Source organism: Oryza sativa, chromosome 1, assembly GCF_034140825.1.
Source record: "Oryza sativa Japonica Group chromosome 1, ASM3414082v1".
Lineage (NCBI taxonomy): Eukaryota > Viridiplantae > Streptophyta > Magnoliopsida > Poales > Poaceae > Oryza > Oryza sativa.
Genome location: NC_089035.1, coordinates 40250276 through 40277875, shown reverse-complemented (window position 1 = coordinate 40277875; position 27600 = coordinate 40250276). Strand labels below are relative to the sequence as shown.

Here is a 27600-nt window from a genome sequence, read left to right as displayed (position 1 = left end):
GTCCAAAAAATAATAATATTAACTACATATATAAACATATTAATATGATTGGATGCAAGGGTTGGCACTCAATATCGTGCACAACAGATAAATATGGTACATAATATGGTACATGTCTACTGGTATGACTAGGCTGATTCGACGAGAGAGACGAACACGGATATATATATATAATTCTTGACAATGAGCTACTTCCTCCGTCCTATAATATAGCAACTTAATACCAGATAGGACATTTCATATTACAATGAATCTAGACACTCTTCTGTCTAGATTCGATATACTATAAAATATCCAATCCAAATACTAGGTTGCTATATTATGGGACAGAGGGAGTACTCAATAACAATCCTCCGTGATGTGCAGTTACTGCTATCAGTCGGTATACCTAAAAAAGTATACTACATCGGTCCCAAAATGTAGTGTAACTAAGCATACATGTGATACAGAACCAGAATGGACAGTGGTAGTAGAAAGTTTGAATAGGAACGTCAGTACAGCTAAAAAAATATAGTATCAACCATTTATACAGAGTGTTTTCAGCCTCGCATCACACTCTTAAACACATGAAATCAATTTTTCTACCACAAGTTATGAGCTAAAGATTGCATGATCAGTTAACAAAAACATGGATGCAATAACAGAAGTCTTATAGTTATACTACTATATTGCATATTTCTTCATGTAGGCTCCATTTTTTTTCTGCCCTGGTCCTTTTGTCAGTAGCCGTCAAATACACAACGTTGAAACAATGAGCTTTGTAGAGCACAGCGGCAGCAGATTACACTTAGTTTGACGAACCACAGCAACCTTGCGAAACAGATCGGTTACACAAATTTTAGGATTCAAAAGCATGGCTTCACAAATAATGAAATAAAACATGTATAAAAAAGATTGATAAACTAAACAATGAAATAATCTATCTCTGAGCACAGAGATGTATATATTAAAGCAAACCAATTCAAAGATAAAATATAAAAAGATTTGACTCATGATATTGCTTTACCTTTGCATCGTGAGCAATATACAGTTAGGATATGTTTAGGAAAACATTGCCATTGAACAAGTTGATGCGCAAACTAAATTGAAATGTACCTTTAAATGAAATTTGTGTCCGTTTAAAAGATGAACAGGAAATCATCTCTCCATGATGGATCCAATCCATCCATTTTCTGTTGCGACCTAATAAAAAAGGAATATAGAGGTATGTCATGAAGCATGAATAAATCAAGGTTATTCTAGAGACCGAATGTTTTCAAGACTCAAAATTGGAGTCATCTTCCTTTTAATGAAAATGATCGGGTCCGAGACATATCCTAAAAGTGTGTATAGTCATAATCTGGAGACTGGCAACAATTACATTTTCTTTAAACAACATGTTATTCTTTTGGTGCTCATCTTTTTTTGTACAGAAATATGGCATCAAAGGTTGACTCATAACCTCTCTAAAATTTGCTAAGACATTCTATAAAATCTAAAAAAAAAAATGATGCTGTGCTACTTAAAAAAAATGAACATTCTCTTTTGTACAGAGAATGTCCTTTCCCCATCTAGGCATTTATCTACAGTGTTCAAGAAGACGCTAGACGCTAGTTGGGCGGGAGGGTGGTGCCTAGCGCCTAGGGCCAACTAGGTGGCGCCTAGGTCTGACTAGGGAGGGAGGAGTCAGCAGGCAACTTGTATCCAATGGCTAAGCCAATTTATCAATTTCATTTATATAACATAGCAAATTGCAGCATGCCAACAGCCAACTTGGAGAAAATACATGTGTTTAGGATTTGAATATTTTATATTACCTTTTGTTTGATGGTGCCAACATGCCAAAGGCTGAACATAGCAACTTGCACCTCCAATTCCAGGGCTTAGGCCTTCAGCTCAGTGAAGAAGCTCATCATCAACAAGCAGCATGCCAGCAATGCAATGGAAAAATAATCATATAGTCAGTTAAGCTAGTATAATTAAAATTGTCAACTTTTAAGTTGGCAATAGTGCAATACAAAAATAAGTTGGTAAGAGAAAATGTACCTTTATAGCTTTGGTTCCTTGGTTGAATCACCACTGTTTCCACAGGACTCAGGACAGTAGTACAAATGGTTAAATACGGTATCACCTCAACAAGAATAAGGTGCAAGAAGCAATGAAACATTGAAGGTTGAAGCAGATTATCCAAAATTCAGAATAATTAACCTACATATGCCAAAGCGGAAAAGCCAAATAGCAGTTCTAATACACCATATCAGCACAATGAAACTAAACCAGAGTTCTCAGTTTCTCAACTCTCACAAGTCTTGGACAAAATAAGCATAGTAGAGGAAACAGAGGTAGCCATTAAGCAAGCAAAATTGATATCATTACATCAATCATCAAGGATTGAGTCAATCTTCATCCTCCTGGTCATAAACTTTAGTTGGAACGATCTCATCCTTGTCAGACTCAAAGTCAATACCCTCTTCATTGGCCTCATCTTCTTCTCCAGAATTGAAATCATCTTCATGAAGCTCCCTCACTCTAGCACTCCTACGAGGTTGCATGGCTTTAGTAGCCCCACTTGCTTCATAGATGAGACTGAATGGAAGTCCTGAAATGGGATCAATATCTTCCTCATCTCCACCATCAGTGATCCACCCTTGCGCATGGAATGCATCTGTAGCTAGGAGCACATCTTTGTTATTTTTCCATTGCGTTTCTCAGCCCTTTTCAGCAACCTTGCATTGAATTGAACATAGACTAAGTTGTTTAGGCGACCAGCCCCAAGCCTATTTCTCTTCTTTGTATGAACCTATGATTCAGAAGTGACGAAGTAAATACTTAATTGAAAGTAGCAACTAAACAAAGTGCTAACTGCATCTGCATGTAAGGTTGACAAGTTACCATATCAAAAATACTCCAATTCCTTTCACAACCAGAGGAACTATATGTCAAGGAGAGGATCCTTATGGCCATCTTTTGCAAATTAGGAACATGGCATCCATATGCTGCCCACCAGTCAGCTATAAGAAGTATGATTTATCATTTAACAAATAGTGAAATAACGAGTTAATGACACAGCAATGCAACATGGAACAAATATAATGCAGATTGTAGTTGCAGCAGAAAATTACCAGGAGAAATGCGATTTTTGACATCCAGTTCCGCAGCAGGTTTCCCAAATGCCCCTAGCTAGTCCTTAAACTTGGGAAGTTCATTGATCACTTGAGCTTGAAGATCATCATCACCACATAAAAGGTTTCAATACAATCAAAGAAACCATCCATGATAGAAGGATCCAAAAAGATAGATTGATCATGGTAAGTGTAATAAGGAATCAATATATATGCTGTCAAATGCAGTGGAGCATCAAGCCTACCCTCCATCTTTTTAGCAATATGTTCAAAGATGGGATTGTAGGTGTTCTCCAAGTTTTTTGCAGCTACCATGATTTCCTTCTTTGCCTCTAGAATTTGTCCACAGATGAAGGTCAGGATAGACCATCACTATTAACCATGTGAAGTACTTTGACTAATGGCTCAAAAACCTGCAAGAGATGAAATAGCACATGTCAATTATGCAAATATTGATTGATCAACATGCAGGACAGCACATGGTATAAGGTTAGGATGCTTGTATTACCTTCAAACACTGAGAAACATCATTCCAAAAGGTCCTACTCATTAGTGTAGAGGTAGCTATCTTGCCTTTTGCTTTTTTTAGTGCGGGTGCATTGTTCCCACAATCCCACTCCACACTAAGCGCCATTGCCCTTAGCTCACGCTTCTTCTCAATCAAGCTTTGCAAGGTTAGAAATGCTAAAGCAAATCTAGTCACACCCGGCCTTATGGTATCTCTCTTCTTCGTGTGCTTCCTCATCAAGGCCAATGTCTTGTGATGTGAATAGACTTTGCATGGTATAATGTGGCCAATATGTTCTTTGATCCTGCATTTTGTGACCACATAATAAGCATTGGACCCTATCTTTGTTTGATTCATTGAATGTTTTGCCTCATTCCCATCCCATGTCATTGGAGTTCCTCTAATGAGGATAGGGTACTTCTGTTACCCCAGTAACACTGGTGGTTGATGAGACAATTTGCATATACAGGAGGACCAAAATTAGTAAATTATTGAACATCTAAATCTGAGATTATATCAATTTCATCACACAATTGACTGATTGAGACACTTTCTGAGGTTGTACGATGCATATCTTGATTTCATGCCACAGATGACAGATCACTAAATACTTACATAGTCAAATGACCCCCCCCCCCTCCCTTCTTCCCAAACATACACAGCAGCAACAAGCATCCACCCAAAACCACCAGCCAATCCACCACCACAAATAGCATGTCCAGCACGAAGCAAGCAAGCACAAGCATTCCAGCAAGGCAGCAAGAAAGCATTGTAATGCAAGCAATCAACACCAATCCACCACCACCAGCCACACCCACAACAAAAACAAGAGCAATTTGTACAAGAACATTTAGATCAAGTAAATACTAAAGAAGTAAAGAGTAGAGTAACAGAGCATAGCACATAGTAATACTAGAATATTGAGATTTGAGACGAGCTCAGAGGAGTAGAGGGTAGAGAGCAGCAAAGCAAAGAGAATGGCTTACTTGCTCGATTCGCCAGTGTTCACCATGGTGGTGCTGGTGTCGGCAGCTTGGAGCAGAACACGGTGGTTGGCAGGAAGGATGGGGGCAGAGCAGAGCACCTGAGCACCTGAGCAGAGTCATCGACGAGTCGAGGCACAACTGCGCAAGCACGACCGTGTGAAAAAGAACAGAGGATGGTAGGCTAGTCGCTTGGTCGCGGAGAGAAGCAGAGCAGCTGAGCTGCCGGCGGATCAAACTACTATGGCGGCTGCGCCTGCGCCTGCGCCTGCGCACCGTCCTAAGGCAGCTCCAAACCCTAGCCGCCCCTTCACGCACTCTGATTTTGGGATTAAGTCAAGCAGCCAGGATGCACCCACCTTATATACCCGCCACAGCAGCCCGCATAGCTAGCTCAGTCGGCCGCCTCGTCGACTAGTCGCCACCGTGCCTAGGCCGCCTAGGCGCCGAGGTGGACCGATGTTGACCGTCGCGGCAGGGCAGCCGCCGAACTCGCCACCGAGGGGCTAATCACGGCGCCGAGGTGCCGCCTAATGGCGATTTTTAGAACACTGTTTATATAGTTGGAAAGAAAAAAACTGAGCAGCAATAATGGTGGACAGAATGAAAGTCTTCACTGAGATAAATGAAATATTAATGAATGAAGAATGCTACCAAATATTAGATGAGCAATAACATACTACATCAACATTGATGTGAAGCTGAAGCATGCATGCAGTATATCTGCTTCAAGCAGATGCAAACAACACATCATTGCCAATCGAGAAGATAAGATTACAAAATGAAATAACTGAACAGAGATAATGGCAAATAGTGGTACAGACTTCTTTGGAGCTAAGTAGCTAATATAAATATGTAAGCATGGAAATTTCAGGAAATATAGTAGATGGACAACCATAAACCACATGGAAATTGGTGTGGAACATACCTGTAATTTATGCGCTTGGAGCATATAGCACACATCAGTGAAAGGAACACAGTACAGCAGCATATAAAAAACTCCTTTGATGTACATTCAAGAGGCAAGCCATGTGTACTTGCAGCTTCCAAAACTGTCTGAATATGAAAATACGCCCTGCAGCACAAATGGTAACAAATAAACCTATCAACATTATCGTTTTGCCCTCCAAAGTTGTATATGCAATTCCTAACTGAAATAAATAATCGCAGCATAGAGAAATGTGAGTAGCAGTGTGCATTGTTTCAAACTAAACAGTTTGATCACACATGACAGTGTTGAAGTACATGCCGAGGGAAATTTCTCTGCACAACCTACACACTGTAACTAAATCATGCCTTACACACATTATAAGCAAATCAAGGTTGTAATCGTCATCAAGAACTAAGGTCCAGCCACTTCCTTCTCATGGCACTGAGCTAGAACCAAAAAGGAAAAAGGAGAGCAGGAACGACCAGGTAGCCGTCGTTGCCGACGCCGAGCCGCGGCTGTCTTCGTCGCGGTCGTGGCCGAGTCGGCGCTCTCCCCTCCCTTCTCACCTTCTGTCAAGGTCGATGAGTCAGACGGTCCCCGAGCCATATTACACCGCACTGATCGAGGCGTAGAGGTCTAGGGCGAGGGAGGCAGTGGCGTGGCAGGGATGAGAGAGGAGAAAGGGCGGCAGCGCCGGCGGCTCTCGTCCCTCCCTGCGGCGCCGGATACACCGGCGAGGAGACCGGGGTCACCGGATCTGGCGGCCCGGGCCTACTCACTGGGAGATCCGGCTGCTCGGTGGGAGGGACAGGCAGCAGCTGGAGTAGGGCGAGGGAGTGGAGCAGGAGGGAGCTGCGGCGGCGGCGGCGACGGCGCGAGGTGGGGCGAGGCGGCGCGCGTGGTGGTGGGGGAGCGGTGTGGAAAGGCCGTCACAGTGAGACACATGGACGGTAAGATCGAACCTACCGCGAGATCGGACGGTGGACGTAGAGCCGTAGCGGGGACCTGGTGCGGAATTAACTGAACGAGCGGGGTTCTTTTGCAAAAGGTGGACTGACGTGGCGCATTAAATCTTCACAAATCCTACCAAATTCGATTTTAGAGAGGTTAATATTTGTTAGTTTTGACCGAAAGTAATTAAGGGCTTTGTTTGGTTATTGTGCTACTAAATTCTTGTAACTTCAATAGTAGTAAATACATATTTGGTTTGCTACCCAAATTTTTACCATAAAGTTTAATCTTAATACTACTCAATTTGTTAGTGCCAAAACTTACCAAGCTTATGACACTACCAAGATTGTAGTAAAGTAAAAGTTGGCTTCAAACCAAACAAGCCCTAAGCCTTCTGGCTTTTCCCGTTACTCTATTAGCAGTGTAAAAAGGACACAAATGAAAAGGTACAATAAGATAATACGTGATTTGATATTTAAATAACACTGTTGGTCAAATCCATGCCTAAAAAATAAATGAGTAAATTGTAGTTTAAACCACTCTTTATTGTTAAATAAAGTTTTTCTTTGAACCACCCAATTCTATGTCTACCATCTATTTATGGTGAAAATACAGCCTGTATAGGGATGTAGAAGTTCATCTGTGTTTAATTAAGTTTTTTTGGGTGGTCCAAACTAAAAAAAACACAGTTATCCAATCCAAAAATAATAAGGTTAGTTTAAAGGTAGTGCAAAATATAACTTTAGCAATAAAATGTGGCCCAAATTACAATTCACTTAAATTAAAACTAACAAGCATCGGTAACCATATGCTACAATGACATTGTGATTTTATACTCCATCCATCCCAAAATAACTCAACATAGGATGGGATGTGACCCATCCTAGGACAACGAATCTGAAGAATAAATGATGAGTCGCATCCCATACTAAATTGAGTTATTTTGGAAAGGAGGAAGTATGTGATAGGATTGTTTTAACTTTTTCAAGCATCTCCTGAATGTAAGTTAAATCTATAGTAGCCCTTGTGTTGAGGTCGGTGGTTCAACGCCAAGTGGTATGGCGTACACCCATTTGCTACGTTGACCCGATAACGAGACGAGGTAGCCACGGCGGTGGTATGGACTTAGCACAATGTTTTCTTATTAGTGAAGACTTAGCACAATGTTAACCTGTTGGATCTCAGCGCCATTAGGGCTGGTTGCGAGGTTACACTTCTTTTTTTTATCAATACAATTCTTTTTATGAAAAAAGTTTTTATTGAAGAGGCAAATTTCCAAACTTTCGGTGCAAATCGTGTTCCCGCAATACACAACAAACGAACGGTACAGCCGTACAGATAACGCGAGCACTATAAATTTAACAATATGCCACTCTATAGGTGTAGCTTTAACAGGATGCCACCCCATAGGATGTCCTTATAAAAATACCACTTTATAGAGGTGGCTTCTTAATGAAATACCACTTTGAGGTGATTTGAGGCTTTTAATCACACTTTGGGGTGATTAGAGGTTTTAACAGGATTCTCTCGGCCGTTCCACCTTCCTTGGCCGCCGAGGCGCCTGCGACGCGAGCCAAAGGAGAGCCACCTCGGTGTCCTCGAGCGCCGCGGGGAGGCGGTGCTCTGGAACGAGGTGGTAGTTGGACGCGATGACGACGGGCCTAGCTCGACGGCGAGGGCGGCGTCAGGGCGTTGTACCGAGGCCTCCCCGCGATGGCGCTCGGCACCGGCCCCGCCCACGCCGTCTACTTCTTCACGTTCCCACTCACCCACCACCTCGCCGTCGACCTTTCCGACCCTGTCTCCCTCGCCTGCGCGCTCGCCGGGGTCGAGGCCGTCTGCCCATCTTCCACATGGTCCCCACCTCGGCCAACGCGCGACGGGTCCTCCTTCCTGTCCCTGCACTGCCTTGCCGTGGAGAGCACGAGGTGACGAGGCGGCTCCTTGCCGCCTGTTGCCGGAGCTGACGTGGTGGTCGCCGGCCGCCTGCTCCACGTCTCTCGGCCCTTCCCACCACTCCTTCCTCCCTTCTTCGCTTGTGCTGCCGCCGTTGCCCTCGCGTTCGCCGAATACTCCCACGCCCGCCTCGGCGCCGGGCTGCGCGGAGCCGGCAAGCGAGATGTGGCCCGCCGCCGCATCCCTCCACCTGGGAGCCGACGCCGGCGGGCGCGCGGATGGGTGACGACTGAGCGGAAGGGCGTAAACTGGCAAGCGGCGGCGAGAAGGAGGAGGAGCAGCAGGCGGAGCATAGCGGCGAGGCGGCGAGAGGCGAGGCAGAAGGAAGACGAGGCGGCGGGAGGCGAGGCAGAGGGTCTCGGTGACGGCGGCGACGGAAGCGGGGTCGGGGAGGTTGAAGAGGAGATAGGGGATGGAGGGGGGAAGCAGGAGGAGGTCGTCGTGGTCAGCGGCGAGGTGGGCGACAACCGTGTGGAAGGGTGAGAAGGGGCGAAGGCGTAAACCTGTGAGCCCCTTCTCTCCCTCTCCGCCCACCGGCGATAGCAATGCGTCCCCATCACGGCGGCGGCGGCGGCGAGGAGGAGGAGGAAGAGCAGCGGGTGGAGCACGGCGGCGGCGAGGAGGAGGAGGAAGAGCAGCGGGTGGAGCACGGCGGCGAGGCGGCGGGAGGCGAGGCAGAGGGGCTCGGCGACAGCGGCGATGAAAGCGGAGGAGGTCGTCGTGGTCAGCGGCGAGGTGGTTAGAAGGCGATGGTTCGGTTAAAAAGTGTGCTAATCACCCAAAGTATGATTAAAAGCCTCTAATCATCCTAAAGTGGCATTTCATTAAGAAGCCACATCTACGAAGTGGCGTTTTTATAAGGTCATCCTATGAGGTGGCATCATGTTAAAGTCACACCTATAGAGTGGCATATTGTTAAATTTCTCCGCGAGCACGGGAAAGAGAGTAGGACGCTGCGGTGATGCTAAGGACTCAACCGCCAAATAAGAAAGTTTCTAAGGATCCAGAAATAAAAAGCCAAAAAAGAGAAGACCCTTATGTGGCAGTTTGAAGAAGTCGAAGGATAAGATTGCAAAATTGGCAAACAGCTGTCAACTGGGAGGCAAATATCTTCATCGTGTTCGTCATTTTTCCTTTTTCTTCCTCCTCTCCCCTTTCTTCTTCCTCACTTCACCATTTTTTTTTTCTTCTCTCCTCACCCCTTCACCACAGCGGGCGCCGGCGAGCGGCGAGGCCGGGCCGGATCTCGCCGCCGCCCACCGCTTGACCTCCCTCCGTGGCGCTGCCTCCAGTAAGTCTCTGGCTCGAGATACACCTTTGGGGATAGAGATTATTTTTCTTCAGCTTTTGCAGCTCTAGCAACTTGCAATAACACAAATCTTGCCAACTTTAGGACGAAAATCTAGCTTCAAGGAGCACTAGGAAATCCTGCACCATTCATTACTTGCAAATTTCGTGATATTTCTCTCACGTAGTAAACTAGTACTTATGCTGATGGTATTTGGTGGTTCTTACTAAAGCTCGTTGGTTCTTGTTTGTGGGATTGCATAATGTGCTTTGAGTACCAGCTAGTTGTATCTAATTTTGTTATTTAGATGTACTATGAGTTTGATATTTGGTACTAGAAGAAGGCAATCAGGCTGCCCGCTGCCCTTAATTTTAATTTATTTCGCCGGGCCAGCGAGAATGCGGCCGAAGTTTATTAAGGTGGGGGAAAAAACGTTCCACAAATTTACAGGACTCGAAGAACTACAGCACGAGAGCCGCCGAGAGACTCGAGCTGGCGCCACAGAGCACATCACCAGCCCAGCACATATATACAACTCAAGCCAGATACGCAGCGACACAGCGTTACTTTCGCCAATCGCCACCCCATTGCGCTTCCGTCGTCATTCTGGGCGTTTAGCAGACCAGCTTCCTGCCATGTCTTCCATTTGTCCTCCATATATAGCCGCACAGAGCGCCCGGCCTGTACTGACAGCGCCTTTCCATTGAAAATCCGTGTGTTTCGTACTTTCGTTCCTTCCGCACCAGCCATGTAACCAATGGCGGACCCTGGAAAAAATCATAGTTATGGCGGAGACGAATGAATCGTCTAAGAGCATTTCAATCCAACCACAGGAAAAACATTTAAATGCCCATATTGTATTTATGAAATAAGCAGATACATACTAACCGAGTGATTTCGAATCAACATCTACTGTGAAAATGCAAACACGGAAAATATAAACTCAGTACATACAAGAAAATACCAAGCTAATGTACTGTATATCACAGTTTGAGACTCTTGTTTTAGTCCTCTAAACAAGATGAAACAATAATGAAGAACCAGCCAAATAAACAAAGTAGCTAGGTGGATTATACTTAGTAGTTGATGCTTTCTAAAAGAAAATGAAGTTAAAAGACTCACTAAGCACTAGTTTTGGTTGTCTTGGCCATTGTCACTGTTGCTTACTTGCTTTCCCTATTGCCTGGGAACAATCGCAGACGCACGGCGACCAGCTTCGCTGTTGCCGTGTCTCGAGCAGCCGCCTCCTTGTTGTCCTTGTCGGCTGCCATTGCTACAATCAGGCCCACCTACACGGCTTGACGAGCTAGTCAGCTAGGTGCTCCTCTTCCTGCTATAGATCAAAGCTGAGGTAATGACCAGTCGTCCATCGTCACATGCGCCACCTATGATTTGCTCCGCCGCGCGCCATTTGACGCCTACCTGAGCCACCAATCCGCCGGCAACCTCAAACACGCCAAGCTCTAATTAATCAAGCAGCTAGCAGCCAATGCCCACCACTCCATCAGCCCTAGCACGACGAATCGGTGATGGGGAATTGGGGATTGAGGAAAATGAGTAGGCTATGGGCCAGCTAACCTAGCACATTAACACGTACAACCATTCCCTCTCACACCCCCATCTCTATCCATTAACACACCAAGTCATCTTCCTCACGAGTCCAAAGCTTCTAATGCTACTCTAGGAGACCATTCGAGCATTCCTTGTGGTAGTAGCCATCCCTGGGAAGCTGAGGGTGAGGGTGCTCTCTACGAAGGTTAGCTATGGCATGCACCACAACATGCTATAGTGGTAGGTCTGCCCTGCATGTAATCAGAATCATAACAGCGTCAAACACTTCTCTTCCTTCTTGGCAACACTCTTGCATGCCTCGCACCACCAGGACGGGAAGTCAGGGTCTGGTGAAGGGCATTGAAGCACAAGTTTCCGAATATAGCATTTGTTGTAATTCGGAAATATAGCATCGAAGCACAAGTTTCGTCTACCATGTTGTAGAGGTGGTAGATGAAGGCAAGCTGCCACTCACGCCGCTGAAGATTGTCCGTCATGAGGCAGGCCCCTTGCATTGCTATGAACATGAAGAATTTGCATCAAGACAGGGCCATGGACTTCCATATTATCTTTCCGAGGCGACATTTCGTCTTGGCGGCGCATAGGAGGCGTAGGTGGAGCGGATTGAGAACAAGCCATCCACCGTTGGAGCCCAATAGACCTTATCGTCGATGTCATCAGCAAGCTGCACCCTTGACACCATTTCTGATACCATGAAGTACTTCGCCAGACCTTGAGGAGATAGAGCCCCTGTGATGTCAGCCACTCAGGCATTATCATGTAGAGCTGTTGCCACCCTACGAGATCGCTTCTTAACGAAGGAGGCGAGGATTAGAGCACAATTAACAATCGAGCCCTCTTTAGGTAACCAGTTATCAGTCCAGAAGAATGTCCCCTTGCCGTTCCCCACAATCACCGTGCTACTTTCTTTTATATCGAGAGAGTGATGTCCATGGTCGTTCTGGCTGCGCTTTGCGTAGCCGGGCCAACGTGCCCGCAATGCGACCCCCGCAAGCTACAGGTTTCGGATCCCTAATCCCCCATATTCCACCGGCAAACAGAGTTTGTCCCAGACCACCAAGTTGTGTTCCCCCGATGCTTTTCCGTCGCCCTTCCACAAGAAACCGCAACATTTTTTTCACTCTTTGCCGTGTGCTTCGTTAGTCGGTCTATCATTGGTTGAACTTGTGCTTTGGTTGGTTTGCGCACGGAGAACAACAAACCAAGGTAGGTTAGAGGCAAATCCTTCACCTGGCAGCTGAGGATCGTTGCGACCTCGACTATTTGGTCGTCTGAGCAGTGGATAATAGTCATGGAGCTCTTGGCTAGATTAGTTACCAAACCAGAGACACGACCCATTAGCTGCAGGATGAACTACCACAACATCTTGAGTCGAGGGGTGGAAGAAAAGGATGGTGTCATTTGCATACAAGGACACTTGCAAGGGCATCACGTCGTCAACTAGTGGAGAAAGCACCCCTCGTTGCACCGGCGTGGAGCAGAGTGCCCCAAACGCCTCCATCACGAGGACGAAAAGCAGGGGAAACAATATGGATCTCCCTACTGCAATCCCCATTGTGAGCCCGATGCCTTTTTGCGTTGTAGCTGTTGATGGAGATTATTGTTGACGCCCTTCCCAGCATGATGGCAATGCCATCCCTGCATTTTTTCCCCCAAAACCCAAGTGACTATCAAATGCCTTGGTGATATTGAGCTTGAGCAGGATGGTTGGTCACTTTCGACCAATGTAGCAGCCCGATCGCCCTTGAACATAAATGAAGTTCTCCTGGATGTGCCTCTTCTTGATGAAAGCCGATTACGCTGGTCCAACTAGCTCACCCATTTGTGCAGCCAATCTGGTAGCCATGATTTTAGAAAAAATCTTCGCAAAACTATGGATAAGGCTCATTGGGTTGTAATTCGAGAGTTGTATCGAGTCTTCTTTCTTGGGGAAGAGTGCAATCAATAGATGTAAGTGCTAGGAATTCACTTGCAACACAAGGGCTAGAATTGTGAGCAGGTCTCCTTTGATCAACTCCGAACACCTCTTATAAAATTCATTGGTGAACCCATCTGGCCCTGATGCTCAGTCCGTTGGCATTTCCAAGACCGCCTTCTTCACATCTTCAGCGAACTCAATATCTAGCTTTGATAGGTCAAAGTGAGGCAAGTCAATGCCGTCTAGATCAATGCTTGATGAAGGAGAGGAAGGCGCCCCATGATGTCAAGGAAGAAGTCGTGAACCAATCTCAGCTTGTTGCTTTCTGTTGTCACCCATTCGCCGACGTGACATAATATTGGAATTGCTTTCTTGTGTTGTCGTGCATTGATCTTGGGTTAGAAGAATTGAGTGCTGGTGCTACTATGCTTGAGGAAACATAGCCAAGCCCGTTGACTCAGCCTGATTCAATCCAGCGACGCAAGTGCTAGACAACGGCCTTTAAGCGACGTGCGGAGGAGGCGCTACGGGATGTCCTGCGCCTTGTTTAGCTGGATGATGATCTAGTGCGCCGCTGCCAATTGCATCATGCGGGCACTAATTCTGTTTGATCCCCAGGTTCTTAGCATCGACGCCGCTGACCGAAGCTTGAAATGGAAGGCACTAATCGCGTTGGAAGTTGGAACTTGGTCGAGCTGAATTCCATGCTTGCTGCACAACCTCATCGAAGCACTCCATCCGGGTCCAGAAGGCCTCGAATTTGAACTTTCGGTGCTGGTGCATCGGCTGATCACAAGTCAATAGAAGCGAGCAGTGATCCGGGGCTTAGGAGTTGAGGGCTTGCAGGTGTGCATCCTTGTATACTTCCTCGATTCCTCCCAATCAGCATTCACTACCACCTTATCGATCTTGGAAAGAGTCAGTCGTTCTCGCTCGCTGCTCCATGTATAGCGCCGACCAAAAAGGTACAGCTCCCTAAGCTCCAAAGCATTCATGACATCCCTGAACTTGCCTATCAGCCTTCTACTAACATTGCCATTGTTTTTATCAGATTCCGCTGCCAAAAGGTTGAAGTTCCCGACAATACACCAGGCCCCTTGCACAAACTCTTGCCCGACCGATAGTACCTTTTCCAGGAATGACAATTTGCCTTTGCACCAACCGTGGCCCATACATCCTCCCCCTTCCCCCTCCCCCTTAGGGATGGCTATTTTGCCCATGGGTCCGGGTAACCGCGGATACCCGACTCGATGGGCACGGGCATGGGTGTAACATTTTACCTATGGGCATGCCCACCCGATGCTTGAAGATATAGTGGGCAATAGCCGGGTTTTGAATTTTACCCGTGAGTAACCTATGCCCGACCAGATACATGTACATAATATATATATATATATATATATATATATATATATATATATATATATATATATATATATATATATATATATATATATATATATATATATATATATATATTAGCTATTTTTTGCCCATCTCTTAATTCTCATCCCCTTCTTCTTAGTCCATTTGGCCCATTAACAGAGACACATATACTCACTCACTAAACTCTAACCTAATTCCCCACCCCCACCTATCCCGTCTACCTCTCTCCCGAGTCCGGCGGCGGCGCAACAAGCGGCGGCGGCAACTCATGCAGGCGGCAATGAGTTCACTGCTGCCGCTGCCGTCGCTCACCTGACTGCATCTGGTGTTTGCTGTTGCTAGATCTGGTGAGAGAGCGCACGCCGCCACCGCTCCTTGCCTCTTCCATTGCACTGCTGCTACCGCTCCGCTCCCTTCTCACCGTTGTGGCGGCGGCTCAGGGCCACGATGGCGGCGATGGCGTCTTAGCGTGATGCATACAATGGTGGCTCAGGGCGACGACATTGACGACAATGGTGAGCCAGCGACGGCAGGCGGCAGCAACGGCAGGCGGAAGGCGTGCCCACTGGGTATCCACCGGGCATACCTGTGCCCGTCGGGCATAGGTATGGGCATAGAGTTTTGCCCGCTAACCCTATTGGGTAGAGTTCGGGTGGGCAAAGTTGGGTGTCGGGTCAGGCATGGTTTTGCTCTACCCGTGCCCGACTCGATCCATTGCCATCCCTACTCCCCCCCTTCCGCCCTTAAAAATTGGTAGAACACAAGCTCAGTGACCAAGTTCCTTTTCTGACACGAGACAACGAATCGATTGCTTCGCTAGGCTGTGAAGAGACACCCTCCCCCTTCCATCGCACCATCAGTCGGCAGGAAATCGAACACATCAAAACCGATACTACAGGACTACAGGACTTGGCGATAAACACCTTACCAACAACAACTAATTTGGATTCTGATAATTGATAATGGACACATGGGCATTTTGAACCACTTCAGCGACTAGGGACCTCTTCCTTACCTGATTGAGCCCCCTTACATTCCACACCAACATACAACACGATGACATAAGAAATAGAAGTCCATGACGGGCACAAACTTAATAGATGCTTACCGAGCTTCTATAGCAGCATGCGCCTGCAAATCACACAAGGTAGCAAGGGCCTAAACATGCGACGGAGCGAGAGGACTCTTGAATAGCCCTAGGTATCAAAGGATATCATGTTCATCCACCTTGTTCTCATCCGCCATGATGCCCAAACTCTTCATTATGGATCATTGCGCCTTGGTCGTCGTGTGCACTTGCTTGTCGCCGTTCTTCACTTCTATACGCCCATTGTGGTGTGGTGTGAACAAGACCGCTAGCTTGTTCTAAACCAACGCGCGGGGCTGACTACCAAGAATGCTGGAGACTGCATGACGTCCGCCATTGCTTAAACAACCAATGGGGTGCTGCCTTGTGAAGAACACGCCGCCTTTGTAGCTGATGGCGGTTGGGCAGAAACGGTGACGAGGATTGCTGCAGAGTGGGTAGCCCTAGCTTTATCACTTGGAGCCCTCGACGACATGTCGTTCTGGGCCACCTTGCAACCTCTGTCACCTTAGGTTGGCTTAGGTTGAGATGCTCAACCAGCCCATTAGCCTGGCCCGCCGATCGATCCAGATCAACCACCCTCCTGGCCCTCGCGTCGTGCGGGGCTGCGCGCCTAGAGAAGGTCGTAATTAGGCTGGAGAAGCGCTTGCTTGGCCCAAGCATGTTGTCGCCTCCTGATGGTTTGGAACTTCTCGTCTCCTACTTGGCTGTAAAAAAGAGCAAAGCAGTGGTTGTCTCAGGCGGGGAAGCAGCTGAGGTTACTGGCTAGGAATTCACTGGCTCCATAAATGCAGCATTGCCATGGAGATCCTGAGGAAGATCTTGAAAGCATAATTTTTTTTAGTGGTGAAGCACGCCGAGGCGAATGCCGGACATGATAACTCCTTGGAAGAAAAAGGCGCCACGTCATCCCGGTGCCATGTCATGCGAAACGATACGCCTCCCCCCTCCCTCGTCATGTCCTGCCTAGCACCGGCCTAGGGTTGGTGCCGTCAATCTAGCCAAGGGAGGTGTTGTACGTGTGCAAGCAGGGTGTCAGGAGGTGGGGGCACCGGGTCGACCGTCTCCAAGATGAGGAGGCCGAATGTCAAGCACGGCTTTAAGGAGTGGGCGTGGCGGTGTTTACACTGATAGCGCCTAACATGTCAAGGTGGTCGTCCTCTGGTGGTTCCCACCATTCCACCATCAGTTCTGGACAACCACCATTCCACCATCAGTTCTGAGATGTCCAGAGGCGGCTCCTTAGGGATCAGAGAATGATTTACTGCCCAGGCAAGCACCTTGAACGTGCATGCATCCGCTGGCTCAAAGTGCTCGATAAGCTAGCGGTTGAGCTTGTTGAGGATGTGCTTGAGGGCCTCTGGCTCACAGGTATGAGCAGGTAGGCCCTCAATTGCTAGCCTGATGACGTATGGCATCCTGGTATTCCTTGTGTTGGTAGAGTGGCTCAAAGTGCTCGATAAGCTAGCGGTTGAGCTTGTTGAGGATGTGCTTGAGGGCCTCTGGCTCACAGGTATGAGCAGGTAGGCCCTCAATTGCTAGCCTGATGACGTATGGCATCCTGGTACTCCTTGTGTTGGTAGAGTGGTGCCACCGGCAAAAGACAACCAGGTATTGTCTACCTGGAAGTGGCTGGATTGTGTGCCGCACCATTGTGCAGTCCCCGTAAAGTTAGAGGGCCTCATCACCAACTCTAACGTTAGCCCACAGGATGCCACAGGAACGGCCCAACGCGTCAATCACCTGTTAACGGCAAAATTTGGTAAGATTCTTTAGTGGATTCGGTTAAAGAAAGAGCAGTCAGTCGACAGAAACTTATCCAGAAAAGACCGAGTTTAAGAAGGAATCGTGAAGACTACGGCATGGTGACTTAATTCTATCTACTCCCTCCGTTTCAGGTTATAAGATGTTTTGACTTTGGTCAAAGTCAAGCTGCTTCAAGTTTGACTAAGTTTATAGACAAATAAAGTAATATTTACATTACCAAATTAGTTTTATTAAATTAATAATTAAATATATTTTTATAATGAATTTATCTTGGGTTGAAAATATAACTATTTTTTTCTATAAACTTGGTCAAACTTGAAGCAATTTGACTTTGACCAAAGTCAAAACATCTTATAACCTGAAACGGAGGGAGTATTAATTAGGTAGGATGTAGTAATTTCCTTTTATCTTTAGGAAATGTTTATTTAGTGTCCGATCAAGACTTTTATCTTTCCTTTTATCTTTAGAAAATATATGACGTGTTCGATATGGACTAGTATCTACCCATGGGTATAAATATGTACACTTGGGGTTTTTGTAATCTATCTCTCAATCAATAGAACTTTGGCGCATCGCCACCCTTTTTATTTTCGTCTTTCTCGATGAGTTCTTGTTTCAAGTTGGGTTGCATCGGCTTCAATCTCCGACAAGGGGTAAGACTAATTATGGTTGTTTGTATTGGCGGGGCTAGGGCCTCGACACTAATTGTGTCGGCGTAAACACCTATTTATCATATATCTTAGTTAATCTAAGTCGATGTCTCAATTTACCTTTATAGGACAGATCTTTTCTAGGGTTTTGTTGGTATCAGCTAAATTGTTTTATCAATTTAGATTAGCTAAGGTATCCACCACCTTGAAAATTAGTCTAAGACTTGATTGTTTAGACTTTATGTTTCTTTTCATATTTAGAACTGCATCAATTGGATTTGACCTACTAAGTCGTGCTTAGAATCATAAAAACTAAGCTGCCTTTGATTGCCAATAAGGGTTTCATTGCGATTTCAGTCGATGAGTTATCTGGACATTGCATTGGCTTACAAGGATTACATACAAGTTGGTTTTAGCCGATTGCAACAAAGGTTTCATTGATTATCGAATCTTATGGATTTAATTTAACCTTCGGATCAAGCAATTATTCTATCATATCATTATTGACTAATTGGTTTCTATTGAATTATATATTATTTTATTACATTATCATCAGTTGATTATCTTTATATCATTATTCATTCAAGAGTCAGACTCTACATTGGACATATAGCCGATTGCTCAAAACCCCATCAGCATCGACTGGTATCAACATCGGCTAGTATCACTATATCGGCTCGTCAGCCGATCGGCTTTTTGATATGCTGTTCTTGTCAGTTGCAGGATCAAACTGAATGGCATGCCCGCATCTCATCAATTTTAGGACCTACACTGGAGCTAAGCAAATCTCCCAAGCCATCGTATGTTTGTCGACACGGTTCGCGTCAACACAGATTCATTATCATCGGCTGGACGCGGATTTTTCATCAACACCACCATGGCCAAGGAGATCTCTCAGCGCCCCATCAAGACGGATGCCTCCAAAGCCTGCTTGCACAGACGCTGCTCGATCTCCACCATCCCTTGGGTCCAAGAGAGGACACAAAAGCCATAGGGTGGGTACATGGAAGGATCGCCAACACCTATATCATCGTCGCAATCCATCTTATGAGTGGGTACAACAGCCGTCGTAGCAGCCCCCCTCTTCCGCGTGCACGAGAGAGAGTGGTAGCCATAATGAGCGCAAAGGACATCGCCACCGCAGCGTGGCAAGGATGGGAGCCGTCAGCTACAGGGGAGCGCTTGTGCTCTTCTTTGTTAAACTTGCAGAAATGCTCAACATGGCCAAGGTACCAGCAACGATAACATCCGATGTTCCCCTTGCAATCTACCTTAAGATGGCCTATCCCTAGACACCGGAAGCACCTCACCTGGAGCCAACGCAGGATAGGGCGAGCTGGCTACACAGAACGAGTAAATGCGGTTGTTGGCCAGATGGCAGCGAACCCTTCTTTACACCTTGTGTTGCACCAGATGCCAAACCGGCTTCAATATCCACCTACGATAGGGTAGGAGGGCAGGCGCTGACCGGCGGGGCCTGTACAACGTCCGCCCGGGACAAGGACGATTCAATAGGGGCTTTATCTAGCCAGTGACCGTTATAGCAGTTGATCGCTGAGCGGGGTGGGTGGTAGGTAGACGCTTCATCTCTTATCTCTCTCCGGCTCATAAGCCCTAGACCATAATGTTAATAGTGTTTCCCCGCCGCCCTTTACATTTGCTTTCTTTGGCAAATGAAGACTTTGAGAGTCAAATGTATTTTCTTGTAATTTTTTTTTTCTTTTAGTCCCTTTTGATCTAGCATGCTTTTAGCACCTTGAAATTCTAGGTGAACTAATTATTTGTCTGATTGGTTAGCCTTATTCAGTACATATATTTGAGTTCCTGTAAAATCTAGGATTTTACATGCATTATAAAGTTGGGTTTCCCAAGTGAAATTCTTTCTGGGATGGTCTTAATCTGATGTTGGCGCATTCATAACTAACAATAATTATGCATGCATTGGAGATCTTTGTAGTGCATCTATTGTTGACCTAAATGTTAGTCATGTCAATCTAGAAGATAATTATATGCTGATTTAATCCATTTGTTGATTTGATTTAACAGGCCAAATCTCTAAAAGCTCGGGAAGAAAATAACAAAAGCAGCAATGGACGTCGATTTTTGGGGTTTGTTTCCTCTTTCCAATTTAGTGTATTTAAATAACAACTGTCTCATTAAGATTAAAAAAAAACAACTTTGTGATTAATGTTATTGTTTATTAGGAGTGGTAATTGAGCCGTGCAATAAGAAGGAGATCTTTTGTCCTGAGGATACCCTGTATCATCTAACATCGGTATGTTCTACTCCCTCCATCTCAGAATATAGCAACCTAGGATTGTAATAAGTTGGGTTCTAGGTTGCTATATTCTAGGATGGAGACAGAGGGAGTACTTGTTATCTCTCATATTATCAATTTTCTTACCAGGTCTCATTATTTATAGTGATGTCTCATCTTACTGTTATAACTTAAATCGCAGGTAGCCCTTGATGAGGCTTACGGGCTAAAAGACTCCAATGTGAAAGTATTTGTCGAAGTTAATGATGAGAAGTTTGCGATTGGGACGCTTTCCTCCAAAAGGCATCCGCATATCAAGGTTGACTTCTGTTTCAAGAAGAACTTTCAACTATTCCACACCTCACTAATCAGCAAAGTTGCCTTTTGTGGCTATCAAGTAAAGAATTTGGGAAAATTCACTGATTCTGAAGGTAAATTGGTCATCTCTAATGTTTCCCCTACACTTGGCTTCATGATAATCACAATTCTTGAGATGTGATGTTTCAGGTGATGAATCTGATGAGGAGGTTCCACCAGGTATTCGTCTATACCCCAAGTTAGATGGTATATGCTTTGCTAATCATAATAATTACTTTATAAGCCTTAAGAACGCTTACCTTTTTTATAGAATACTACGCTAATTCAACTTCCATAAAGTGTATGTGGCGTGACCATGGCTACCATAGATACAACCATAGTTCACATTAGCTCAACTGGAAGACATCGCGATCAAGTCGCAGAAGTTCTGGATTCCAATTCGGTCACCTACAACAGTGCTGATTCCCAATGTGTGTATACGAGCTCCGTTTTTAGCCCGTGAGTACTCGATGGAAAGCTCTTCGAGTCTTCTTCCCAACGGAACTAGTCTCATCTCCAAATTCCATCTCAGTCGGTCGCAATCACAGAAACTAGGTGTTGCATCACCTATAATGGGCCTATGGGTTTATAACTTCGTCTGGGACCCCGGTCCAAGTAGGGCCCATGTGGGGTGCGCCCCAACTTGATGGAACATGACTTTAGGGACCCCATGGTCATCCTCCCACCTCCTTAAATAGCTAGGTACCCCTTCAGGTTTTTTCGGGTTTTGTTTAGATTAAAGTTTAGCTTTTCTACTTTGCCGTGTAATCCCGTGATTTGTTAGATCGTCTGTTTGCTCGTTACGGAATCCCAAATTATCATTTATATTCAATTGCTATTTGTAATTTAGATTGGTTTTATTTTGTTCTTGCTTGTTTTTTTTTTATTTGCTTGCAGGAATAAGGTTAATCTATACCGGCAAGATCAACAACCCACGAAAAGGTGTATCGATCGTTAAGGCGTAACACAACAACGTCTCGTACGGTTGTAGTCAGGTCGTAAACGTTTCTCCCATATCGTACGGGTGTAGATCAACCTTGTTCCCGCAAGCAAATCGAAGAAACAAGCAAGAGCGAGATAAAAAGCAATGTAAATTGCAAATAAGAATTGAATACAAATAACAAGTTAGAATTCCGTAACGATCTAACAAGTCACGAGATTATATGGCAAAGTAGCAAAGCTAAACTTTAATCTAAACAAAACCTGAAAAACCCTGAAGAGGTACCTAGTTATTTAAAGAGGTGGGAGGACGACCATGGGGTCTCTAGAGTCGTGCTCCACCAGGTTGGGCACATCCCACTTGGGTCGAGGCCCTAAATGAAGTTACAAGCCTATACGTCCATTATAGATGACGCAACACCTAGTTTCTGTGATTGCGGTCGACCGAGATGGAATTTGGAGATGAGACTAGATTAGTTGGAAATAAGACTCCAAGAGCTTTCCATCAAGTACTCATGGGCCAAAAACGGAGCTTGTATGCACATTTGGCGGCCATTTGAAATCAGCACTGTTGCAGGTGACCGAATTGGATTTTAGAACTTCTACGGCGATGTCTTCTAGTTGAGCTATGATGTGAACTATGGTTGTATCTATGGTAACCATGGTCACATCAGTATGCTTGTGTAGTTTGAAGTGCTTCGTCCATGTTACATTTTATGATAGAATCTGCTAGACATGCTAATGTGAGCCGGTAAGCGAATCTTCGAATGATATATTTTTTTATGTTAAACTTTCAGATAATATGATCAAAGAAGCACAGAAAAGTAAACTTCCTGCAAAGTCTGCTACAGTTGCATCCGCCATGCAAAAGGCTTTTGTAAAGGAAATAGAGCACTATGAGAAATCAAAAGCTGATGATGACAACAATGAACGATACCGTGATATTTCAGTAGTTGGTGAATCTACTGGTAATGAGGTACGTAACAGTGACATTATTAAAAATGAGCAGTCATGAATTGTGTTGGATATATTATAATCCTGCGATACATTTGTATGATATGATTGACAAATAGGATTCAAGTGATGATGCTGATTATGAAGGTAAGAGTTCTGATGAAGAAGAGACTACTGCAAAGGAAGGTGAGAGTACTGATGAAAAAGAGACTCCTGCAAAGGAAGGTGAGAGTTCTGATGAAGAAGAGACTCCTGCAAAGGTATGTGTAGATTGATTTGGGAATTGGGGAATGATTGGCCTCACCACTGACCAGTACCCCCACACATGCATATATTTATTTAACAGAATTACAAGCAGGTCCCTGATAAAGTTGCATATTACACCAACACTCCCCCTCAAGATGGGCAAAAGATATCGATCATGCCCATCTTGTTACAAAATAACTCATTCACTTGGGCCTAATCCCTTTGTTAGACAATCAGCTAGTTGTTCACAAGATTTAGTATACTCTAGGCTAAGCACTCCACTATCAATTTTCTCTTTGATGAACAACCTATCAATTTCGATATGCTTTATGTGATCATGCTGAACCGGATTGTTTGCAATGCTGATAACTGATTTATTATCACAATGGAGCACCATAGTGCCATCCCTTCAAGTATCTTAGGATTCTATGAGCTGCCTCCAAAAGACCAGACCTAGGATCATGCATATATCTATTTACCACACTCACTACATAAGAGATATCAGGTCTTGTATGGCACAGATATATCAAGCGTCCTACAAGCCTCCTTGTCAACTGGATCACCTGTCTGAGCACATAGTTGATGATTTTTATCAATTGGTGTAGCACTTGAACGACATCCAAGCATTCATGTTTCTGCCAATAGATCAAGGATATATTTCCCTTGGGAGAGAACGATTCCCTTTGACGACCGAGCAATCTCAATCCCAAGGAAGTATCGAAGAGGTCCAAGATCCTTCACCTCAAAGGTCTTTCCAAACATTTCCTTCAAGCACCTAATTTCTTCCCCCATCATCACCGGTGATCACTATATCATCAGCATACACTGCCAAGATGGTAATACATGAACCCTTATGTGTATAAAAAACCGTGTGATCTCCATTGCATTGGGAATATCCCATCTCACATAGTGCACGCCTAAATCTATCAAACCATGCACGTGAGACTGCTTCAAACCATATAATGATCTCTTGAGTTTACATACCTTTCCTACCGTTTGGTTATTTCCAAATCCAAGGGGAATCTCCATATAGACCTCTTGTAGATCACCATAAAGGAAAGCATTTTTCACATCCAGCTGATGTAGAGGCCATCCAAAGTTAACTGCAGAAGACACCAAAGCTCTCACTATACCCATCTTGGCCACAGGAGCAAATGTTTCATCATAGTCAATCCCATAAGTTTGACTATAACCTTTTGCAATTGATCTTGCTTTGTATCTATCCACCTTCCCTTCAGGAGTTTGCTTTACTGTAAATACTCACTTACATCTTACTGCTCTTTTTCCTGGTGGAAGTCTCACAAGTTCCCATGTCTTGTTCTCCTGAAGGGCATGAAGCTCCTCCTTCATTGCATCTTTCCACCTAGGATCTTGCTTGGCACATCTCCAGTCTTTCGGAACAGGCACTGCTTGTAATGATGCAATGAAAGTTTTGTATGCAGGTGAAATGTGGGAGTATGAGATATAATTTGCAATGTCATGCTTAGAGCTAATATGTTCAAAGCCAAGACGTATAGGAGGTTTCCCAGCATTACTTCTAGTTTCCCTACGTTGTGTAAGAGGTAATTCTACTTGTTCAAGTATAGGGGGAACATCACCAGACGTTTCAATGAGGGGCAAGGGAGTTGGAGGAGAGAGGCACGGGGAGGATTCTTGGACTGGATGCTCAGGTTGTTCAGACTCTTCAACTTGCTCCCGTGCAAATTCCCTAATTTGGTCCCCATCATTCTTCCTTGTCATCTCCACAAGATATGCGATTAATAAGATATGCAGCAGTCATCACTTCCACAAGTATTTGGGTACATTCATCTGAAACATAAGTGAACGTGCCACCTCCAACAAATGTCGGTTCTTCCTCTCAGCTACACCATTTTGAGGAGGGGTTCCAGGACAAGTGGTTTGATGTATGATCCCTTGATCCAAGACATAAGAGACAAATTCGTTGTTGATATACTCAGTCCCATTATCAGTTCGAATGATTCGAACATTTGCATCAAACTGATTTGAATTTATGAAAATCTTGGAAGCATCGAAGAACATCATTCTTGTGCTTAAGTACATAAATCCAAGTCATTCGAGTGTAACAATCAATGAAGGAAACAAACCACTTAAATCCACTCACTAAAGTAACTGGCCATGGTCCCCAAACATCATAATGTATTAATATAAAGGGTTCATAACTACGGAGGCCACTCCCAACATATGGGGTCCGTGTATGTTTGCCAAATTCGCAAGCGTCACAGACAAGTCTACTTTTGTTCACTCCATTAAAGAGAATTGGATATAGCTTACTTACGTTATCAAATGATGGATGTCCTAACCGGCAATGAAGCAAAATAATCTCCTCAGCATTTCCTGCAACTGCAGCCAATCCTACTTCTTCATTATTGATGTACCACAACCCATTGCGCCTGACTCCAGTCCCAATCCTCCTCCCAGTCCCCCTCTCATAGTGATCCAAATCTGCCCATAATTGTTGCAACTCACTAGCATATTCTTGAACAGTTCTTCCCTCTTGCTTCAAGTTCTCCACCTTGTCTTGAGCCTCAACCATCATCATTGCATTGTCTTCCCCTGAGTACATTTTGCTCAATGTCTTCCACACAGTTGATGCATTAGAAATTGTCTCCACCATCCTCGCAATGGATGGAGCCACTGAGGTCATTAACCATGTTGCCACCGTAGAGTTGGTGGAATTCCACACCTTCCAGTCCACACTAAGCTTGTCATCTGGTTCAATACAAGTTTCCTCCAAATAGTGTTCTACCCCTTTTGCCCTCAACATCAATCTTGTCCTTCTAGACCAGCTCAAGTAATTTTGGCTCTCCTCCAACTTAACTTCATTCGGCATTTGCTCTAGCTTTATTTCAGGTGATGCCCCTCCTATTCTAGGCCCCATCATCCCAGTAGCTATCAAGTCTTGTAGTAGGCTTTTCATCTCGCCTTTAGTGACCAGCGATGATTCCTCAACCCCTTTCAATGGATCCATCTCCTAGAGCGATGCCAACTAACACTCCTTGCTGCCCGTGTTCACCACAATCACGGCAACTCTTATTCCATCAAGTTTTCAGCAAGCAAAGAACGGGAACATATCCTCGCTTGTGCTCTTAGCAACCCAAATCACATAACTGGACCAGGCTTCTTCCCGCACCTGTCAACAAAGAAACAGAAATAAACTTGCTCTCTTTCCCACAACAAGCTCACAAATCAGTCCCAAATCCAACTCCCAAAACAGTACCGTCTTTTCTTCCTCCTAGCTTGCGCACACAGAGCTCCTCTCCTCCAGGAAGCCCACGAACCTGAGGGCCTCGCGTGCGCGCAGCGGGGCTGCTACCAGCGCGCCGAGTGGCGCGGCGGCGCTGCTGCTGCCCCGCACGCCGGTGCTGCTCCTGCTGCTACCTTCTCCCGCCTTCCTGCTGCTGCTGCCTAACGCCTGAGAGAGGGGTGGAATGAGCTTGTTGGCCTCACCACCGATCAGCACCCCCACACATACATATCTTTATTCAACAGAATTACAAGTAGGTCCCTCATAAAGTTGCATATTACACCAACAGTATGAGATACTTAAGTGGATGATAGTTTCTGATGCTTAATTTCTCAGAAACCTTGTAACTTTTTTGTTGTTGTTGTTTCCTTGATCTCCCAGAATACTAAAGAGGAAAATGAACCAGTGGTAACACCCTTGAAGACATTTCCACATGAGATGGCAAAGATAGAAGCACCAATTACGGACAACAAAACTGGTTGGAATTTGTTTCTTTTGATTTGTTTTTGTTGAACTCACAATTTTTTCGTCATGAAGATTGCAAATTCATACTTCTTGTTGATCTTGTGTGCAGGTACTAATACTAGCAAGAGAGGTAGTCATCTTCAAGTTACAAACCCTCACCCAGCAAAACAGGCAAAGAGGACGCCCATAAAGAACGACACGCCTAAGCGTTCTGCTAGCTATGTCTGCAACTCATGCAAAAAGTAAATTATTGTTCCTTTTACTTAATGATTTACCATTGAAATATTGCTATATCCTCACATAGGCACTTGCTAACTTGCTCAGGACTTTCAACTCCTCTGGTGCTCTGAAGGATCATTCAAAGGCGAAACACCCTGCAACCAATTGATACGAGATAACACTAGTCTGTGTTAGATTGTTAGTCATAGGTAACTGAATTTTTTTTTTTCGCCGGGAGAGAGAGAGAATATTTTTGAAGCAGCTATTTCCTAGCCTCATCTGAAACAATATTAGGATTCGAGACGATGGTCTCTTCAACATAATTTTGGAACACTTTATGTGAAAAGATTCTGGAACGTAGATACCACAGTTTCTTTATGAATGAGTGCTGAACGGTTTCATTGTTCTGGGGATGGAACACATTTTCTTTATGAATGAGTGCTGAACGGTTTCATTGTTCTGGGGATGGAACACGGACATAGGTATGTGCCTCAGCGTTGCACTTCTGATCGGTGGCTTGCGTTACTCATTGGTCAGCTCCAGGGACTCCGATCCGTTGAGTTGGATAATAGGGCCTGAATGCTTATGGGAGTTATCTTGTAGACTTGTACACTAACGATTTCGGAATGAACCTTGATAACAATGGGGCAGGATAGTATTTCCAATGTGAAAATCCCTGCAGGATCCCGGCGAAAAAAAAACCTGCAGCAGATGGCAAATAACTGTCTATGTTCTTAATTTAAATTAACTACTGTTACGGTTAAACATATATTGATTGGATGATTAAACGTTGAAAAAAT

The 27600-nt window shown here is 44.9% G+C and overlaps 1 protein-coding gene and 2 long non-coding RNA genes across 7 annotated transcripts; 1 reads left to right on the top strand and 2 right to left on the bottom strand.

The window, feature by feature from the left end:
- Positions 1-470: 470 nt before the first annotated feature.
- Positions 471-6460, bottom strand: LOC9266385 (uncharacterized). 2 transcript variants are annotated; one of them, XR_001543472.3, is made up of 10 exons: positions 6006-6460; positions 5521-5667; positions 4952-5143; positions 4596-4733; positions 3610-3913; positions 3102-3514; positions 2872-2990; positions 1797-2779; positions 1096-1182; positions 471-810 (listed from the first exon to the last, which is right to left on the bottom strand). It is a non-coding gene; the product is annotated as an uncharacterized lncRNA (long non-coding RNA). The 2 variants fall into 2 exon arrangements; XR_001543475.3 differs by having other exon boundaries at positions 4596-4693; positions 6006-6428.
- Positions 6461-9523: 3063 nt separating this feature from the next.
- Positions 9524-27207, top strand: LOC4324867 (histone deacetylase HDT2). Of its 4 annotated transcripts, none has more exons than XM_015760892.3 (10): positions 9524-9721; positions 20145-20206; positions 20303-20373; positions 20558-20786; positions 20863-20892; positions 22449-22627; positions 22725-22865; positions 26498-26594; positions 26691-26823; positions 26906-27207. In XM_015760892.3, the coding sequence occupies exons 2-10, from the start codon at positions 20188-20190 to the stop codon at positions 26967-26969; spliced, it is 963 nt and encodes a 320-aa protein (XP_015616378.1). In that variant the 5' UTR covers positions 9524-9721; positions 20145-20187; the 3' UTR covers positions 26970-27207. The 4 variants fall into 4 exon arrangements, with proteins under 4 accessions (XP_015616378.1, XP_015616368.1, XP_066166451.1 ...); XM_015760882.3 differs by having other exon boundaries at positions 20863-20919; XM_026022420.2 differs by lacking the exon at positions 9524-9721 and adding an exon at positions 19075-19093 and having other exon boundaries at positions 20863-20919.
- On the bottom strand, positions 22881-26316 carry LOC112937613 (uncharacterized). The gene is made up of 2 exons (XR_003240260.2): positions 26090-26316; positions 22881-26002 (listed from the first exon to the last, which is right to left on the bottom strand). It is a non-coding gene; the product is annotated as an uncharacterized lncRNA (long non-coding RNA).
- Positions 27208-27600: the final 393 nt, after the last annotated feature.

Bases quoted from the DNA above. Each gene is read 5' to 3' on its own strand.
- LOC4324867 (XM_015760882.3), top strand. The intron at 22,866-26,497 runs GTATGTGTAGAT...TTGATCTCCCAG, and splicing joins AAGAAGAGACTCCTGCAAAG to AATACTAAAGAGGAAAATGA. The intron at 26,595-26,690 runs GTTGGAATTTGT...TCTTGTGTGCAG, and splicing joins AATTACGGACAACAAAACTG to GTACTAATACTAGCAAGAGA.